General features: G+C 33.3%; 1 protein-coding gene across 1 annotated transcript; it reads left to right on the plus strand.

The window, feature by feature from the left end:
* The first annotated feature begins 14,614 nt into the window (after positions 1-14,614).
* On the plus strand, positions 14,615-16,130 carry LOC132064841 (uncharacterized). The gene is made up of 2 exons (XM_059457981.1): positions 14,615-14,958; positions 15,571-16,130. Exons 1-2 carry the CDS (start codon positions 14,654-14,656, stop codon positions 15,944-15,946), a joined length of 681 nt encoding a protein of 226 aa, XP_059313964.1. The 5' UTR covers positions 14,615-14,653; the 3' UTR covers positions 15,947-16,130.
* The last annotated feature ends 5,402 nt before the right edge of the window (positions 16,131-21,532 follow it).

Consider the following 21,532-nt stretch of genomic DNA (forward strand, 5'->3'; position numbering starts at 1 on the left):
ACATATTGGATGGTTAGACAAATTATTGGTTCTTGGAGAATCCTGGAGCAAGTGCATACTTCTTCTCAACCTGGAAAAAGCTTGATTCGAACTAAATTCTTGCAATTATTAGGTAATCCACGAAAGAGTCAACGAAAATTTATGGTGTTTCAACATGCCACTCGACTAAAATATATTTCACAATGTGATTGTGCTTACGGAAGCTCTTGATCGCTAATAAGATCATACAATGGGGCTTGAGTGTAGAACCAATTTGTGTTATGTGCAAGTGTTGTGATGAAGAAAGTTTGCCCATTAAAAGTATGCCCCCCGCATAACTTTGTGAAGGAATTATCAAAGTTATGCGACCCGACATACTTATGCCTTATGGGCAGACTTGAGTATAAGTATGCCGGATCGCATAACTTTGATAATTCCTTCACAAAGTTATGCCGGTCCGGCATAAAAGTTTATGGATAAAGTGGATCCATGCCTACTATGTCAAAGAGTAGGATTTGACCAATTTAACGATTGCTTGGCCGGACATATTGGATGGTTAGACAAATTATTGGTTCTTGGAGAATCCTGGAGCAAGTGCATACTTCTTCTCAACCGGAAAAAGCTTGATTCGAACTAAATTCTTGCAATTATTAGGTAATCCCGAAAGAGTCAACGAAAATTTATGGTGTTTCAACATGCCACTCGACCTAAAATATATTTCACAACGTGATTGTGCTTACATGGAAGATCGATCGCTAATAGGATCATACAAACGGGCTTGAGTGTAGAACCAATTTGTGTTATGTGCAAGTGTTGTGATGAAGAAAGTTTGCCCATTAAAAGTATGCCCCACTAAGATAACTTTGTGAAGAAATTATCAAAGTTATGCGGACCGCATACTTATGCCAAGTCCGCCCATAAGGTATGAGTATGCCGGTTCGGCATAAAATTTGTAATTCCTTAACAAAAGTATGCCGGGTCCGGCATACACGCGATTCAACCCTTGTCTTGCGATTTTTTTTTTTAATTTTTGCTTGAGCGAGGGTTCGAACTCAGAACCTGCGCGAAGGGCAAAAATTAAAGACCAGCAATATGAGGGGCATAATTTAAAGACCACAAATATGAGGGGCAAAATTTAAAGACCACCCCAAAAGAAGGGCACTCCGCGCAAAAAATTGAAAAAGATAAATCATCATGCAGTTGGGCTAACGGCAAATCCTTTACAGTAGTAATAAAATTGTACATTATATCCTCTATATTTGGTTGGTTGTACAAGATACAATAATCTGTGACATAACTTGATGGTTGGCTTTGTTAAATTTTAGGTTGCTCATATCTGAACAAGTTATGCTAGAAATTTTATACTCCCTTTATCCCAATTTATGTGATACACTTTTCTTTTTCATCTGTCCCAAAAAGGATGATACGTTTTTATATTTAGAAATAATTTAACTTAAAATTCCCCCGTTTACCCTTAATGAAATGATTTACAGCCACACAAATATCTATGACTTGTTTTAGACCATGAATTTTAAAGATCTTCCTTTCTTCTTAAACTTGATATCTAGTTAAATATATCACATAGATTGGGACGGAGGAAGTATGTATTATTATATGAGTGATAAGAATGTGGATAAAAGTAACTAAAGACAGAAAAGGTCCTCAAAAGCGATTGCTTGTTATATAAAAATTCTTAAGACTGTATATCAGTTATCGTTTACAATCTTTGCATTAGTATTATACACCGTTGAAATAACTCCTGCCTAACTAGCTAGTTCGTGAACCAAACCACCTTCGTTTGCACTGTATCTGTCACCACTTTCTCTTTATCATTGTTTACTTTTGCCTATAATTAATTTTCTGTTTTTGAATATGAAAATTATTTTTTTAAAAGGAGAAATCGAGTGTACAACGTCGTAATTATTTTTTCAATATTTTGACTATTGTATACGGAACTCCGTCCTTCTTTCGGAGCTGATGGAGGAATACTCAATGTTCCTTTGTTTGACTTTGTGAAATTCTTTCATAACATGCGCCACATGTATATACCACTCTAGTTTAACGTTTTCAAACCAAAAATTCAATCCTATGAAAGAAGAATTTCAATTCTTGCGACCTCCGCCTTAAATAAACATAATAAGTCAAAGTACTAGCACAACCAAAGTCAAAGAAACATACCTTTCTTGCACTTCTACGTAACCAAATACCAACCCCTGCTACTTTGTCACCTTTATATATATGGTGACAAACCCTTCTTTTAGAAAATGCAAACCAACAATAAAAATAAAATTAGGTGCTTCCGTTCTATTATACTAAGAAACTTCAGATTGTTGTCTTACAAGTGCTCATCTAGCTCCCTCTCAAGAAATATCAAAGCCGTAAAATGAAGAGTTTCAAGTCTTTTCTAGTGGCTCTAAATGCCATTGCAATATCTCTCATTTTTGTGTGGCTTTCAAGTTCCATGCAGGTGGAGGGGTCAAGAGACCTTAAGGAAGAACATTCATTGATATCTTCAGTGGTAGAGAATTTAGTTAAACAGAGAGCCTATTCTGGGCCAAGTCATCGTGGACGAGGTCACTAGCTAGTTTCATGTTTCATTTCTGTATTCATAGTTCCACCATTCCAAAAATCACATATCCAAAACTTTCGATTAGAAAACATGATCCGCTGCTGCAAGCTTTATGGAGTTGCCTGAAATCCTAAGAGATAGAGGCACATATTCATTTCTTTGATTATATTAGTTTGGCCTTTCCTGGTTGATTAATTATTTTTTGTCTCATTCTGCTTCTTTTAAATTTATACAATTGGTGGGTTCAATGTAAATCATAGGTACTCTAATATGTTTTTTTTTTTTCTCTTTTTTCCCAATAGTAGGATACGTTTGATTATCGAGCCTTGTTGATACTAAAGTTCTTATATCTGAAAATTTATTTTTTCCCAACTATGATTCTTTAATTATGTAACTATATATGTAAACCATAAAGATGATGTTTTATTATTTTCATTACCTCATTATACTAGACGAATTCATACGTTGGTAAACTATTGATTTGTCATTTATAAGTTTGCCAACTCAAATATGCCATCTTTCAAATTGTTGCCTTGAGTACAGTGTGATACGTGGAAGGCTGGCTGGCTTAGGGTTTGGGCCTCAAATATATATTACTTGGGTTTGGACCTCTGGTATATCTTACTTGGATTTGGGCCGAATGATATTAAGTTCTTGGGTCAGACTTAACATGGGTTGGTCCATGCAACAGAGTCCAAAAAAGTGAACGATTACTAATGGCATAATACATAAACAGACTTAAACTTTCCTCACCAAAAGATGCTTTCTCCAACTTTCAAAAAGGTGATAAGAAAGATCTCAACTTGTCTAAAGTTGAACATAAATGCCGACGTGGCACTGATGTGACACATAAATTTTAGAGGGCACTTCATTGCCACGCCAGCATTTGTGTTTACGTGTTCAACTTTATACAAGTTGAGGTGCCCTACTTTCGCGACACGCGCCAAAAAGATATTTTCTTGAGGCCAAATTTGGCTCGTTATGTATTATGCCATTACTAATCTAAACGAAAAATAATTAAAAAGTGTAAATTGGCCTTTCGACCCCATTTTGTGGGATTTCACTGGGTATCTTACTTGGTATGTCGTCGTAAATTTTTCCTTTCGACGAGCAGAAAGAATTTTTCTACCAACTTGAAGTCTTGATTGAATGTTGGACCAATAATTCCACTTGTTAAATTTAGCCCTACTACTTTATGTTATGGACCAAACATTAATGAAAAGCAGTCAAGTAGTTTTGAGGGACCAACCAAATCACCTAAGAATAGACCAACACTAAAGTTTAGAGCATATAGATAAGACAGTTTTCATTTTGACCTTTCTCCCTCTCATAATAGAGTTGAATTCCAACATTAGTGGATCTTGCTGGATTATTGTATATAATAATTTGTGACTATAAGATATGTATTGATAATAGTTGTAATTTCTTGGCCTATACACACACAGAATATTGCTAATATAATTCCTGCCTCATTATTCCAAAGCCCACTGGTGCATTATACTCGTGCATAAATATAGTTTTTTTGAGTTCAAAAATGTTCTTTTGAGGAAATTTAGTACTCCTATTTTGAAATAGTAAAGGTACTTATTAGTTTTAATGTTACAACATGGCACCTCTATCAAAATATGAATAACCAAATTTTACCACTAGCTCAGCAAAGAAGACCAATGATGATATAAAGAAATGCAGCTCAAAATGGTTATTTGGGATGTGGATCAATAATAGCCTCTTTTGGATCAATTCTATTTTGGCCCTCAACAATCAGATATAGGGCAATTTTCACGACAGTTCTTCTTCAGGGGTGGTCTTTAACTTTTGTCCCTCAAATTGCTGGTCTTTATTTTTTGGACTTTGCCTAAAATACCTCGAAGTTTTGGATTCGAACTCCGGCTCAGTCCAAAAAAAATAAATCGCAAGCCAAAGTTTCGTTGCAAAATTAGGCATATTTGGGAGGCCTAGCTTTTGTAGAATCCCGCCAGAGTAAATTTTTTTGCCTTAACGCAGACTTTTCGCGAAAGTCTTGCCTTGCGAAATTATATATATATATTTTTTATTAAGTGGGGTTCGAACCCAGAATCTTGGGATATTTTCGTCCACTTTTTTAAGCGAAGGGCAAAAATTAAAGACCAGCAATTTGAGCACAAGATCAGCGCCTTTTAAGGAGAATTTGTGCAAAAAAAGATCACCCCAAAATTACTGGTCTTTAATTTTTGCCCTTTGCCTATAGTACCCCGAGGTACTGGGTTCGAATTTTGGCTCAGTCAAAAAAATAAAAATTCGTAAGGTAGAGTTTGGTAGTAAAGTATGCCTATTCGGGCAAAAGTCTGCCTTATAAGGCAGAGGTTTGCCTTGCAAAGTCAAAAAAAAAAAAAAAAAAAAAAAAAAAAAACTGCCATAAGGCAAAGTCTGCCGTCTCCTGCAGACTTTTGCCCGAATAGGCATACTTTGCTACCAAACTCTGCCTTGCGATTTTTAAAAAAAATTTTGACTGAGCGTAGGTCCGAACCTGGAACCCATGAATTTTTAGGCGACGAACAAAAGTTAAAGACCACCAATTGGAGGGACAAAAATTAAAGACCAACCCCAACGAAGGCTAATCGCGCTAATTGCACTACAAGAGTAGGTTCGTAGGATATATACATATCTCTTTCATGTGAAAAAAAAAAAAAAGGATAATGAAGCAATCTCACTTCATTTCAAGAATGATAGCTTTTTGTAGATGTACGAGTAAATTTATCTAAGGAAATAAAATTAAAAAATTATAATTATCTTTACTTGTACAGTTTTGTCATGCTAGTATTCGTACTTTCTGAAGTTTCATTCAGATCCCTCAACTCAATCAAAGCACGTATTGTAAACTCCTCTAATACTCTCACTTGTCCTGACACGGAGGATACATCAGATCCACCTAGATAGATTAATGCCATATCATCATTTTTTTTTATAAAAGTTACAACTTTTATGAAAAAAAACAAATTTATCCCTTTTTCTTTTCTTTTTTTTTTTTAAAAAAAAAAAACTCAAACCTTGCTCTTCTCTTTCCACCCTCCCATTTCTCCCCATGCACCCACCACCACGGCACCGCCACTCCTTCTTCCTCACCATTTCTAAAGTCCTTTATTGTGGTGTATATTGCATAGATGACTGCATTTGAATTTCAAAAATCCAATAGTTAACCAAGAAAATTAATCAAAATCAGATCTTTACAAAAATGAAAATACCATTCAGTGCTTTGGTGGAAATCAGAGTAGCCTTTTTAACGTAAGACATAACCGACAATGTTTCTTGCTTTTTTTTTTTTATTCCTTAAATACAATCTTGGGACAACCATATAAATGTAATTCAATCTAGTGCAAGTATGAAGAAGATCCAGATGGAAATGTAGCTTGAAAAGGACAAAATGGCAAAGGGAAAAATAGATACGAAAACTAGGATAGAGAGGTACGTGCAGCTGCAGATCTGAAAATACCATTTCAAGAACACTCCTGTAAACATACATTTCTTCATTTAAAGGGGGCAATAGATGGAGGTTGTCGCGAAAATAGGCGGCGGGTGACGAAGAAGAAGAACGCGAGATGGGGTTGGGATTGTTTTTGTTTTTTGCTTAATTTTTTTTTTCTTTTTTAAAATATTTAATTTTTAATCAAAATTATCACATTTAAGTTGTTAATACGCGTGTACCTCACGCATTTTGTCCAGCTCAGAATGATTAATGCCACGTATGCTTGGTCAACGGTTAGAGAGGTTTAAAATGCTCAGTTTTTAAGGGTAGGGGAGTTTAGTTGGTAAACTCGTAAATACAAATATCGGCATGATAAACTGAATAAATGCAAGAGTCTCACAAGCTATTCCGCTTATAAATATATGTCTATGTACATTCCGTAACATTATTAGCCATCTATATGCATGAGAAATCTTTTTTCAAAATCGGCCAAACTCAACTAGCTAACACTAGGGGTGTACATGGACCGGGTTGGTTCGGATTTTTTAAACACCAAATCAAATCAATTGCATCAGGTTTTTAAATTTATACATCAAACCAAACCAATAAAATTCTGATTTTTCAACCTCGGGTTTTCTCAGGTTATTCGATTTTCTTCCGGTTTTTCGAGTTTTTTTTCGGAATAATCTTGATACAAAACATATAACTTTTACTTCAAATATTTCTTTAGTCCTAGTAAGATACAACTATATAATTAAGGAGTTTCTTAAGAAAATAACACAAAATGTGAGAAGAGTGATGATATTGTATTAAAATATTCAACAAAAGCTAATAAAATCGGTTAAAATAAATATTGCTAATTAACAAACCATAAAGAAAATGACCATAATATAAAAATACTAAGTCATGCTAAAATAAGTACGGCTAATAAATATTAATTACATGACAAAGAAAAAAAACTTAAGTTATGTATTTTCACTCTCTAAATCAATTATGCAAAACTAAAGAATAAATATCCAACATTATTGTCATTCCTAGATGTAAATTGAATTTCTTTTGTTAGCAATATATAGTGTTGAGTTGGTTTTGGTTTGGACTTTATTTGAGTTACTAACATCAATAGGATATAAAACTTATTGACATTCAAAATTCTAAGTTCAAGCTTGAATAATATGATAATAGATAAAATACAAAAAAAATTTAAGAAATATTTATAAATTACATTACAAATAAATATTTTTATGTATAAAATATTTTAAAAATTAAATACATGTAATGTCGGATTGGTTTGGTTCGGTTTGACTTTTTTTTTAGTTAAAACCAAACCAAACCAACTATGGTCGGGTTTTTTTTCTTTTTTCCGACACCAAATCAAATCACTAATCGAATTTTTTTCTCGGTTTGACTCGATTTATCGGTTTGGTGCGATTTATTTTGTACACCCCTAGCTAGTACATTGAACCATCAAACTCTTCACGTTTCCCCTAATCAGTGCTCCACTTGTCGTCTCCTAACCAAATGGTATGATTTGGTCCCAACATCAACTTAATTTTGCCGACAGTCTTTATTAGTAGTACTATAAATACATAGTCCAATCCGAATCAAACATACACCAAGGCAACGACATCGACGTATCAATTGCTAAGTTTTTGTTCACACAAATCTTTTGCTTGTTTCTCCTAGCATTTCAAAAAGGAGGCCATGCACTTACTGTAACGTACAATGCGACAAATGGGGATCCAAACTCAGCTGGAGGCATACGATTCACTAATGAAGTTGGCTTAAATTACACCAAGCAGACGCTGGCAAATTCCACTAATTTCATTTGGGCTATTTTTCAACAAACTGTTCATGCTGACTCTCAATGCTTTTATTTGAGAATACCAAGATACTATACACAGTGTACATTTAATCTATTTAGTTTCGGATTTTTTAAACACCAACCAAACCTCTCAATGCTTTTAGGTTTTTGAGAATACCACTATGTCCTAGTAAGATACAACTATATAATTATGTTTCTTAAGAAAATAACACTATACTGTATTAAAATATTCAACAAAACTACTTGGCAATAAAGAAAATGACCATAATCTAAAAATATTAAGTCATGCTAAAATAAGCACTAATAAGTATTAATTACATGACAAAGAAAAAAACTTAAGTTATGTATTTTCACTCTCTAAACTAATTATGCAAAAACTAAAGAATAGATATCCAACATTATATTCCTAGTGGTAAATCGAATTTCTTTTGTTAACGTTATTGTTGAGTCGGTTTTGGTTTGAACTTTATTTGAGTTACAAATATCCATAGGATATCAAAATAAACTTGAATAATATGATAATAGATAAAAAAACTACGGGAAAATAAAAGAAATATTTATAAATTCCATTACAAATAAATATTTTTATGTATAAAATATTTTAAAAATTGAATACATGTAATATCCGGTTGGTTTGGTTGGTTTGACTTTTTTTAGTTAAAACCAAACCAAACCAATTATCCTCGACTCATTTTGTACAGGTGGCAATGTCATTTAGGCACAAGTTACATACAATCTTATTCCGGAAACATAAAAACCAACCTCACTGGAATCATAAACCATGAGGCAACTCATGTTTGGCAGTGGGCTGGCAACTCCTCGACTCCAGGTCAGTCGGATTTAAACTAGATGCAGTGGGTTTACAGAACGCACGGCGTCTAGCTAGGACTATGTATGAGTAGACGTGTCAAGTTTACCGTCCGCCCACCCGTTCAGATTCAAGGGGGTTGGGATTTGGGCCGGCATATTTAACGAGTCGTTTAGCCGTTTAGGTATGGCCCAAGTTAGCCAATCATTTGGCCCCTTGGCCGCTAGTTTGGACTACATACATAACCCAAAATAGATTGTAATAGTAAATGCTAACCATTTTTCTAGGCATATAACTGTAAAATAGCAGTTATCATGAAGTTTCAAATTCCAATAAAACTCCATGATAATATTTTTCATTTTCACCTATGAAATTTTAAACTCCGTGACAATGTCTGCTTTCAACTGCATGGACTCTAAAAAATGGATATTTGTGAATTTTACCCCTCAAATTGACCCATTAAAAACTTCTTAAAATATAGAAAAATAGAGTTTTTTCGTCGATTTATTGATATAGACAGAATAAATAAAAGGGAAAGTTTTATTAATTTAGTTTGGTAATTAAATAAATTTCTTTAAAAATAAATAAAGTAGTACGGGTTGGGTTGTGAAAAACAATTATGAATACCACGGGTCGTGACTCTAACCCATTTATTAATTCGGCCCATATAAATAACAGAATTCTCTAATTCTAAAATCGAAATTTGTCACTGTTCCAGGTGGATTAATAGAAGGGATTGCGGATTACGTTAGACTAAAGGCTGGTTATGCGAGTAGTAACTGGGCGCAGAACAGGCAAGGTACCCGATGGGATGAAGGTTATTCTGTCACAGCTCGTTTTTAGATTATTGTAATGGTTTGAGAAATGGATTTGTGGCAGAGAAGAATAAGAAGATGAGAACTGGCTATAGTAACAATTTCTTTGTTCAATTGCTTGGCAAGACACCGGACCAGCTTTTTGCTGATTACAAGGCTAAGTATAAAACTGCTTAATGCTTCTATGCTTACATGGGTAAATATGGGATGATGCATGAGAAGAAACAGAATAAATGCTTATGGATATGTACTTATGTAATAAGGTGATGTATTGGATTAACAACATGTCATGAAGATTATGTTATCATCGTTGCCTTTCGTATTATGTATGTTTGTGCTTTTTACCTTAATTAAATTTGACCGTCTATGGTCTATATTTACTAACAATTACATTTTCAATTATACAATGTATTGATAGTTTATCTTTCCTCGTTTTCATATTGTTTTTGATATGGTTATCCCTATCTGACTTTTTATCTTGTTTTCTTTCTTGAGCCGAGGGCCTTTCGGAAACAGCCTCCCTACCTTTCAAGGTGGGGATAAGGTCTGCGTACACTCTACCCTCCCTATACTCCACATTGTGGGATTCTACTGGGCATGTTGTTGTTGTAGTAGTATTGATAGTTTATCTTGCTTCTCAAATTTGATTGCTATTTTCTCTAATATTCTAGAAGTTTTATTCACAATTATTATGTAAACATCGACCCATAACTTGCTATATTTAGAGGAGTCTTGTCGCACCCTCTCTAACTATTCAACAGATAAACTTACTGGCTGAGCCACCTTATACCAAGGGGTGTCAGATCACACTTCTTTGCCAGAAAATTACAATATTTAGTTGGGTACATAAAATTTTTAGTTTTATGTATATATATTTTCTTAATTTTCTACGTGTATTTATATATATATATTTTGACGACTTTAGTAAAATTTATGGCTCTGACAATATATACAAAGTAAGCGTTTCGACATGCGATTTCATCTCATGAGATGAAATCCCAACTCATCCAAAAAGGCATGATTTGGGATTTGAAATCATGATTTCAAAAAATATAAATGTAAAATTTGACTCATACATTTATATTTTGTTAAAAAAGACCCATAAGTTGGTAGATATATTTACCAATCATATTTACCAATCGGGAAATGCATGCTCGGCGTGAAGAGATTATTAGTACCATGCTAGAGGATTATATTAAAGAGTAGTTATATTACTATTCATATTAAAATTTTCTTTTTATTGAACTAAAGTTTGATCAATTGATGTTGTATTTTTTAGAAAGGCCTTCTAGTAGCACATTAATTTTATTATGAACTATGATTTACTCATTTGGTAAAATTGTATAAGAATTGAATTTTTTTTGATAGTTTTTACAACTTGTGGGGTTTTTATATTTATAAAAAAAGTGCAACTTAAGAAATCCAAATTGCATGTCCAAACATGATTTCATCTCACGATTTCATCTCATGAGATGAAATCATGTCCAAACGGCTCCTAAGTCCCATCAATTTTTGACTGTACGTATGCAGGGAAGGATTTAGAGGGTGGGAAGGGTATTCACGCGAACACCCTCGGCAAAAAGTTGCATTGTATATATAGGATAGATTTTATGTGTTTATTTACATATATTAACTTTTGAATATCCTAAACAAATGCAAAAGATTAGTTCAAGTGGTCTAGGGTGTTCAAATTTTTCTCTAGCGCCCCAAGTTCGATTCCCAGTGACACCATTATTTTTTATATTTAGCTTTTGTTGTTTTTTCCAAGCCCCCGAGTGAAAATCTTGAATCCGCCACTATGTATAAATCTGTGGAACCCTCGGGTGCAGGAAAACTCAAGACTTTTAGCTGGTTTGAAATGGGAAAATAAGTGGGCCCACTGGTACTTTAACTTTTTGGCTGGTAAGAAGTAATTAAACTAAATTGGAGCGGTTTTCTTGGTACAACTCTTACATAGGGCTGGGCATAAATACCGAAAAATCGGAAAAATCGGACCGAACTTCAAGAAACCGAAACCGAACCGAACTAGTTGGGTTCGGTGTTTGGTGTTCACCTTCAAAAAATCGAAACCGAAATAGCCGAACCGAACTTTGATGAAACCGAACCGAAGAACCGAAATTTAAACGAAAATTTATACATTACCCAAAAAAATTAAAATAGTCCAGACCCATTAAGTTTAAGCCCAAAAAAAACCCAATTGTAATAAGCTCTCTTTTGCTTTTGTATCCCTACTTTTCCACTTCAGTTGAGAAAATCAAATATCCTTAATAAAGAAAGGTGACTAGGATGTATCTTTAGGATTAATGTATGTCCTTTATGTGTTTTCTTAATTATTCTTATTGTATGTATATAACACCTAGTAATCCTATATTATGGTTATGGTTTTTTGTTCTTGTGTATCTTGTTTGTTTGATTTTGATTTTAATTTGTTAGTTTTATGTTTTTTTGCTTTTGAGAATATGAATTAGTGTAAATGGAATCGCTTCTAATATCATATCAAAAAAACCGAAACCGAGCCGAACCAAACTTCAAAAAACCGAAACCGAAAGAACTGAACCGTACTAGTTTATTTCGGTGTTCGGTGTCCACCTTCAAAAAACCGAAACTGAAATAGCCAAACCGAAGTTTGATAAAATCAAACCGAAGAACCGAACGCCCACCCCTACTCTTACATATTATTGGCATCTTTTAACCTAAAAAGTTATAGCAAATTATAGGCCTAAAAAAAATTGGCTCAACTTAATCAACCAAGCAAGCGGCAGCTAAATAATAGGGATGACTATTTTCTTATCCCATATTTAACATAACTAAGCAAGGAGGCAGCTATATAATAGGGATGAATATTTTTTTTTATCCCTTATTTAACTTGATACACATTATATGAATACAATAGGTGTGTACAAATGATCAACAAACATTTTTTATACACATTATGTGTATACCAAATCAAATTTCATATTTGATATACATCAAACACACATTATTAATTTTAAACAAACACCATGGATCTAAAAATATAAAAATTAATATTTATGTATTTTATTCATAGAATTTGAAACTTATGGAATATTTGGACACCAGTCTATGTATACAAATCAACATGCGTATAGCCACATTGACACAGTATGTTACTATAGTTAATGTATACAAATATTCATATACATTATATGAATACAATAGATGTATAAAAATGATCAATATTTGTTATAGAAGATGTATACATCAGATGAATACACAAGATGTATACAGAGGTTATTTTTTTTTTTTATATTTTTTTTTATACGGAGGTGATATAAGTTTACAAGGCAAAGAGTTTCATATACATACCAAAAAAAAAAAAAAAACAATTGTTAATTGAAATATTTTAGGAGATGAAATAAAAGAGGAGAAATTCGGTAGGAGAGACAATGAAATTCAAACTGCATGTGAAGCTATTTTAATGGCATGATTTATGGGTTGTGGGATACAAAGAAAAATACCCTAAAATGTGTGAATAGGCCATTCCATGCCAATATTTTGAAACATGGTTATTCTATGCCAATTGTATTTCTCTGTTGATACAGTGCGCCAAATTCCCGTTTTCTTGGTCAGCTGTGGAAAAATTACATTCATGCAGCAAGATGGTACAATATTCTTAAAGCGTTAAATTACACAATACCAAAAATAAGCATGTGTGAACAAGCTAGCATGTCGACGGACAGCACTGTGCTTCTGGTCTCTTAAGTTCAACTTTGGCGTGCTTTCTGAAGTTCTCACACCAAAGCAAAGATGTTAGCCCCTTTATTCTTTAATGCTCACGCTGACTTTTGACTCTTTGTCCTAATAACAAAGTTTCCCAAACCCCACTTGATGAGATTTTACTGGGTATGTTATTGTCCTAATAACACAAGTATAAGAATTATGTCTACATAATTCATGACCTGGAAGCATTAACTATTTATCCCGTACCATATCCACAATTTAGAATTTGTGAGTTCTTATAGTTACATCAAATTCATATGGCATACAATAATAATTGGTCTCTCGATGAAAAAGATAGTTATTCAATGATTTTTTTAATAAAAATATAAGTTTGATAAAAAAAACTATTGAATTCTCGTGAATTTGTGTTTGTGATAAGTTTACATTAGTTGGTAATTATTATTGGTTCAATCTAGAAAGCGATGTGTCGATCTCAAATTGATATTTGAAAATGAGTTGTGAAAGCACTCGTCCTTTACCAAGTATTTTGTCACCTCTACGAAACTAATTAGTTTAGTGTTGAGTCTTTAATCCAGATTGAATCAATCTTTGGGTTTAAAATGCAGTCCAGAAAGCATTTTGCTTAACACAAATAAGACAAAAATAAGAATTAAATAATTTTTCGGCCGGCTAAAGCGCATTGGTTGTAACTTGCTACTATAAGAAGACATAATTAGGTAATGAAAGTAAATCAATAATTCATCTTACTTCTCAATTTAATTAATTAGTTTGATAAACCGTCTTTTGCGAGTCTCTGTTTTGTCGGGGAAGTGATTATATTATTGCTTAGGAAAACCTGATTATTCTTCTTTAATAAGACCACGATGGACTGTTTGCCCTTATCTTGAGCCTCAGAGGACCGTTACTCATGTCCTACTTATTTAAGTTTGTTTAATATTTTACTTATGGAAAGTCCTAATCTGTATTTTGTAATCGTTGTGGACTTAGTAAAAGTTGACCTGTTGACTCTTATCTTTTTGGCGATTATGAATGTATTGATGTAATTGTTGTTCTATAAGATTATATCAAAATGTGATTTTTGTTGACAATTACAATCTTAAAAACGCATTTTGATATTCAACTTGATAAATCTTTGAAGCTAAATTGGATTAAATCAACTCAATATTTTACAATTAAAATTTAAATATTCAAAAACTACACAAAAAGTATTATAAATTGTAATTTTTTTAATGTCATTATGACGATATATATTTATATAGTTTACTTTCGAAAAGCAAACATGACAACTAGTTTGGGAGCGGAGGGAATAGTTACATTATGGTACAAAAGCATTAATTAGTTGACCAACTAGAAAAGTACTTGGAATTTTTTCATTTCACTCTGGTGGCTTTGAATTTGATCTTCTCTTTTACTTTTCCAACTGACTTGGTCCAACTTCTCTGCTTCTAAGTTTACGGAAATACTATATAATGATCGTCTTCTCGGAGACCATATCACTCACTCAGCAAAATTAGCAATGGCTCATAATTTTTTCTTCATTTCTTCTTTATTCGTCCTGGCAATATTCACCCAAAAAATCCATGCTGTGGATTACACTGTCACCAACACGGCTGCAAACACCCCTGGTGGTGCCCGTTTCGACCGAGATATCGGTGCCCAATACAGTCAGCAAACACTGTCAGCTGCCGCTACATTTATATGGAATACCTTCCAACAGAATTCTCCGGCTGATCGAAAAAACGTGGAAAAAGTAAGCATGTTTGTCGATGACATGGACGGAGTAGCTTACGCTAGCAACAACGAGATTCATGTTAGTGCCAGGTATGCAAAGATGAACTCAATATATAAGCAGCGAATGCACGTTTTTTATCCAACATATGTACTCTCACGTGTGTGTGTGTTATACATAAATTTATTACTTACTACTCATTAACATATGCATATCTGCCTACATAGCTGTGGCAGAGACAATGGCAAGAAGAAAGAAGGAACAAAAGAAATTAAAACTCAAAATTAGTGTGAAGGGTCATATTTGACCTTTGAACTTTGTTAAAGGTTCAAATTTATCCCTAAACTATGAGAAAGAATCAAATTTTATCCAATGTTTAAAAAAACTTAAATTTTTAATTGGGTGACACATGGTATCACTGGGTGCTAAGCTTTCACTGTCTAAAAATAAGGGCAATTTATTCTATGTCGCATAGTTTAGGGGCAAATTTGACCCCAACTAGTGACTACAGGGGCACATTGACCCCAACTATTAACAGCAAGAAATTTGCATAGTTCAGGAACAAAAAATGAGTCCAACTAGTAACGGCGAGGGCATATTTGACCTCAAACTATTAACGTCGGGTAAATCCATTTCATTTTGCATGGTTGGAGGCAAATTTGACCAATTACCCTTATATTTAAATCTTGAATTCATCTTTGCAGGTACATCCAAGGTTACTCTGGTGATGTCAGGAGAGAGATTACTGGAGTATTATACCATGAGAGTACCCACGTTTGGCAATGGAACGGGAACGGTCAGGCTCCAGGAGGATTAATTGAAGGGATTGCTGATTATGTGAGGCTCAAAGCTGATCTTGCACCAAGCCACTGGGTGAAACCAGGGCAGGGCGACCGTTGGGACCAAGGCTACGATGTGACTGCTCGATTTCTTGATTACTGCAACAGCTTGAGAAATGGGTTCGTGGCAGAACTTAACAAAAAGATGAGAAATGGCTATAGTAATCAGTTCTTTGTTGACTTATTGGGGAAGACGGTTGATCAACTTTGGAGTGATTACAAAGCTAAATTTCCAGCATAGTGTAATATTGCCTAATTAGACTGAAATTGAGAAATATCATCTAATGCAATTGTACCAATACAAGGCTATTTGTGTATATGGTCTTGGTAAAAAATTATTGTAATAACAATAAGCTATATATAATTATATAAAAGCAGGACATATGCCCGCTGACGTGGTATTCTCCTATGCTAAGTTTACTATTTATCTCTTTTCCAAGTTTACTATTTATTTTTTTTTCGTAAATTAAAAACATTTTTGCTGAAAAAGGATTCACTTCCCTTCAATCGACGACTTTATTAACTATTTTTTTTTTTTTATGGTAATATGGTGTTGTATTGTAGTCGTATTAATGAACACAATAATCGTTTTTTGTGGTTTAAAAAAGTTGCTAGATGCTTGTTTAATAACTTGTAAGTTTACTAAAATAAACTCTTAATTAGAAATTAATTTATATATATATTAATAAAACTCTTAAAGAATAAAATAGGAACTTTATTAAAATTTAGTGGGTGGGGGGTGGTGGAGGGTTGGGTGGTTTGGGATGAGAGTGGGGGTAGTGGTTCCATCGAGTGGAGGGGTGGGTGGTGTGAGGTGGGTGGTGTGGGATAAGGGTGGGGGTGAGTTGTTGTGGGGTCGGGTTGGGCGGTGGTGAGGGGTAGTGGGTGGTGGTTGGGGTGGTGGGGGTGCGTGGTAGAGGAAGTAGGGTAGTTAAGGGGTGGGAGTGGGGTGGGGGTGAGTGGTAGGGTGGGAGTGGGGTGAGGTGGATAGTGGAGGGTGAGGTATAATGGAGAAATGAAATACATAATCACGGAAAAATCACCAAATTTGTGGTCTCAAAATTAGGACTTTTCATGGTTATATGACCGTTATAAAACGTTTACAACGCCATACTAGTGAAAACAAACATGGTTTCATAAAAACCATACATTAATGAACCACGGTACGTTATGTTTATGCATTGTGCTTAACTACTCTCCATCGACTTTCCTTCCGTCTCCCACGTCTTCTGTTGTCATGAACTATCACGTCTTCTCCGAACTATCTTACTCTCTTAGTCTCCTCTTTTCCATCAACTATTTGATGCGTTCTCTTTATCATCAATTATTTGATCTATGTCCTTCCATCCTTTTAGGTGATGAATTTTATTCTCTTTTCTTTAATTTGGTTTTGTTACGAGGGAGACATGTAAGTGAAAAGGGGATTATCAATTTGTCCTCTAATTTTGTTTTCGGCTGAGCCGGAGTTTTTTTTGTTTTTCCAACCGTTTTTTTTATAAATAAAATATCTATTAACTTAGTATTTAGGCTGCAATTTGTAAGGCATTGGCTTGACCATTGTATTGAACACATTTTTGAAATCCAAAACATAAATAAGATTAACTTTAAAGAGGACCTAGAAAAGCATATAATCGATCAAACTTTAGGCACAAATTAAACGAAACGCAAGCCTTACTTTGAAACTCGCATGAATATTTTTTAAGAAAGATGCCATGCATGTTTTCTTGGTTCTTTCTTGAAATTGAACACGGACCTAGCTAGCTTTCCAGTAAGTTATCACTCTTCTGCCTGACAATTCTCCTGTCATTTTCTGATAAAGCCTCGGAAGGAATTAAAACTGATACACAAAATATAGAAGATAGCACACTGCTTAAATACCAATTATGTTGAAGAAGAGGGATAATGAGGTGCAATCCACCCCAAGTTCAACCCTACATGAGTAAATAGCTAGATTCAAGCTAAAATACGAACGGAATAAGGAGAAGTTAGCACTACATACGAAGTCAAACCTCAAGTGAGAAACAGGGGCGGCTCAAAAGAGCCGGTGACCTAAAGCCGGAATTTAAAGGAGGCATTATATTTATTTAGTAAAATTTTAATATATTTTATTTGTTATTTATTCTTATAGCTTTTTAAAATGTATTTTTTTTCAATTGATGATATAGTCAATTCGTGTAATTTTTCATGAGACATTAACTGAATCACGAGTCTTATATTCTGTGTTACGATCATTTCATCGATTTTTTTTTTTTTTTTTTTTGTGTGTGTTAGTTCAATTGATTGTTACAAAAAACTTTTCAAAATTATTTTATAAGCAATGGAAACATTTAAAAATAGAAGTAAGACTTCAGGACAATAAGAGTATCATCTTCTACATATAAATATTTTCGTATCACTTTAACTATAAAAATAGATTAAAACCGTCACTGACTATTATGCCTTAAAAAAAAATTAAGGGCTTAATAATGTCTTTTCTATTCTAATTGTTTAATAATCTACTTAGCTTAATTGAGCTTGAAAAATATCTAAAAAGGCACTCAAAGAGTTATAGAAGATCTTACAAAGTCAAAATTATAAACTAGATTGATTTAAGTTGAAGTGAATTAAACCATATTACAAAGTAGGAAGTAATTATAAATTTAATTGACTACAACTTCTAAATGTAATTACATCAATCATATTTCTAAAAAGTAGCAGAAACTTTGAATATATATATATATAATAATTGATAAATAATTGAAAGTAAAATGATCCAGAAAATTATTTATCACTAATAATAAATATATAATTTTATAAAATCATATATATAATACAAATTATTTTGGGGCCTAAAGCCACTGCTTTGGTGGCTTTAGGCTTCAGCCGGCCCTGGTGAGATAGAGGCAGATTCAGAATTTAAAGTTTATGGGTTTTTATAACGTATGACTTCGACTTAATAATATTGGGCTCACGGTCAAATACTGGGTTGTCGTAAACCCATATACAAGCCTCTAAATCCACTTCTAGAGGGAAAGTTCTGAAGCTATCCCTACTTGTTTCCTTTTGTTAAAGTAAGTGATTTGCATCAAGTTTTAATTCCAACTTTGTTAAACCCATGTACCAAATTCTAAAATTGCTTAAAGGGTTACCTCGTTATCACTTCAAGTTTGAATTTAATTATGTAAATGAAACACTAGTAAAAAATATTTTTACATGTGAAATCATAGGCCTGTAATCTACCGGTTCAATTTTTTTTTTTTTTTAAAAAAAACGGTTGACTGACTTTTGCGTAGCGCAGAATGTGCTAATATTTGAATTCTCGCGTAATGCCGGTTCCACCAAATGTGAACCGGTTTTCCAAGCCTTTTATACTATTTCACCCAAGGATTAAGATCCTCTCCGTGTTGAGGATCTCCTCTATTTCATTCAGTGCACTCTTCAGCGCGTAACACTTGTCCAGTTTAGACCTTAACGGTTCAGATTAATTAATTTAAAAATATATTCCAACCATAATTATATTGCATATTGAAGAGTGCACTGGACGAAATATAGGAGATCTTTCACTGGAGAGGATCTTCATCCATAAATGAGTATCAGCTGGAAAATATAAATGTGGCTAATTATAAATGAAATGAGTTGAAAACTTGTAGGGATCTAAATCGTGCAAAAAATACTCCTCTTGATAGTTGACTCTCTCTTATCAAAGTGTCTCAGTGTCCAAACGTATCCCTTTCGAAGAGGTTAAGTGAGATTCGAACTCCCCAACGCAATTAAAGAAACATTAAGTAATGCGATAATAAGTCCGAGGTTAAATCTTGCCAACTAATGAGAGGAAGCCACATGCAGATGCGTTAATTTACAAAAATATTTATATATCTTACACATATGATCTGATGAATAAAGCACATGAAGAACGAGGAATTGCATCGGTGTATTAGGCTCAGATACAAGTGTATAAAACAAGTAACAAAGCAGTAACATGCTTCATGTGTTTTTGTGTAAAATAGGAAACAAAAACAAGTAACTGAGTAAGTATATACGTCAGAGGTACTTAAGAACATTTTTTTCCGGGAATGTTAATGCAACGTGTAAATCTGTATGATTGTATCTGTTAGCTTAGCTGACGGAATGAAGAAATATGAAGATGATAATAATATTATGCCTCGATTGCAACTTGCAAGAAATCGATTTTAACCGATAATCAAATAATATAAAGTTGGTAATTAACCGATATTGCATTGGCTGATATATTAGCGGTTAGATTAGCGGTTTAACACATTTTAAAATCAGCAACCGACAAAACTAGCCAATAACTGCAAATACCCATAGGACCCATGGTCTAGAAGACGCCACATTATCCTTCCTAAAATCAACTTTATATTAATATTAGTGAATTAATTCACACATATAATTTATTCGTGATTCGCGTAGTCAAAAAATATTATTAAAATGATCTAAGCCAATCATGAATTCAGATTACATAGAAAGAAAACACTTATAAACAACATACAACTAAAATGATTCAAGTAGTGTTAAAACTAAAATTACACAAAGTGAATATCCTACAAGCTTGATTATTGGTGATCACTGCAGCATGCTTATGTGCTCTTGGTCATTCCATCACTTCTACTTTTTGATGAAAAACGGGTTGTGATTATAGCTTTTACTTTATTCTTCCTTCTACTGAAAGTCAGATGTATGTCACCAGAACCATGGGCTACTTGTTACCATTTTCAAAAAAAAAAAAAAAAAAAAAAAAAGAACCATGGGCTACTTAATTTGATTCATTTTTTTCTTACAGCAGGTATGAAGGATGACGTTAGAAATACTGATGTTAATCAATTAAAGTTGGTCAAGGACAGTTTTGGAAGTTGCTTATTTCTGCTTAACGACTTAAAAGTGAATCCGCGACTTAAGTAGACAAAAAAAAAGTTGAGCCAACTAAACTAGCCGCAAAAAAAAAAAAAATACCTTAGTAGTATTCACGCACGAATGAGGGACCATAAATCCCCATCTTCCCCACAGATCGCGACGTCTCCCTCGCCCCACCTGCCATTAAACCCCATTTTCAGTGGTCCCTACCCCCTTAAAATAATAATTTTGGCGTTATTTTTCAATCCAAAACTCAATATTCTCAGATAAAGTGTCATAGAACAAGTTTCTAGGTGGATTTGAATAGAGCGGCGTATAATACATTTCAAAAACTCAAAAAAGCTTCAATCTAGGTATTTCACTACGAATTTTCTATTACATTGTTAAATATATTATTACCCTAAGCATGATCATTGTAAACCGTGGTGGATTACTGCTTTTGCTTCCTTTTTTTTTGCGTTTTTGGGCAATGCTGCAACCGTGGGACCGGCCCATTTTTTCGTTTTTTTTTTTTTTTTAATTGTTTATCTATTGTTAATTAGTTAATTATTTATTGCTTGTTTATTTAGTATTTGTTAATTATTGGATTAGCGACTTAAGTATTTATTAATTATTAAACTAGCTATTTCAATTGTTAGACTGGCTAATTATTTATTTTGTTTTTGTTAAGCCAATTGTTTATTTGTTAATAATTTCTTAATTGTTTCATTAGTTAATTAATTGTTTATTTGTTAAATATACGTATAATAATTTATTAATTTTTTGATTAGTTACTTAATTGTTTATTTATTAAATATATGATAATAACTTGTTAATTATTTGATTTGTTAGTTATTTGTTTATTTATTAATTATTTATACTAATTGTATGCTAACTAATTGTTAATTATTTGACTTATTTTTATATTTTAGGAATGAAAACCCTTAGTTTAGGATTCATAATTGTAGTAGCTTAGGGATTGAAAACCTTAATATAA

This window comes from Lycium ferocissimum, chromosome 7 (assembly GCF_029784015.1).
Source record: "Lycium ferocissimum isolate CSIRO_LF1 chromosome 7, AGI_CSIRO_Lferr_CH_V1, whole genome shotgun sequence".
Lineage (NCBI taxonomy): Eukaryota > Viridiplantae > Streptophyta > Magnoliopsida > Solanales > Solanaceae > Lycium > Lycium ferocissimum.

Excerpts from the sequence above, each read along its gene's own strand:
- LOC132064841 (XM_059457981.1), top strand. The coding sequence starts at position 14,654 with ATGGCTCATAATTTTTTCTTCATTTCTTCTTTATTCGTCCTGGCAATA. Across the intron at positions 14,959-15,570 it reads GAGATTCATGTTAGTGCCAG|GTACATCCAAGGTTACTCTG; the intron begins GTATGCAAAGAT and ends TCATCTTTGCAG.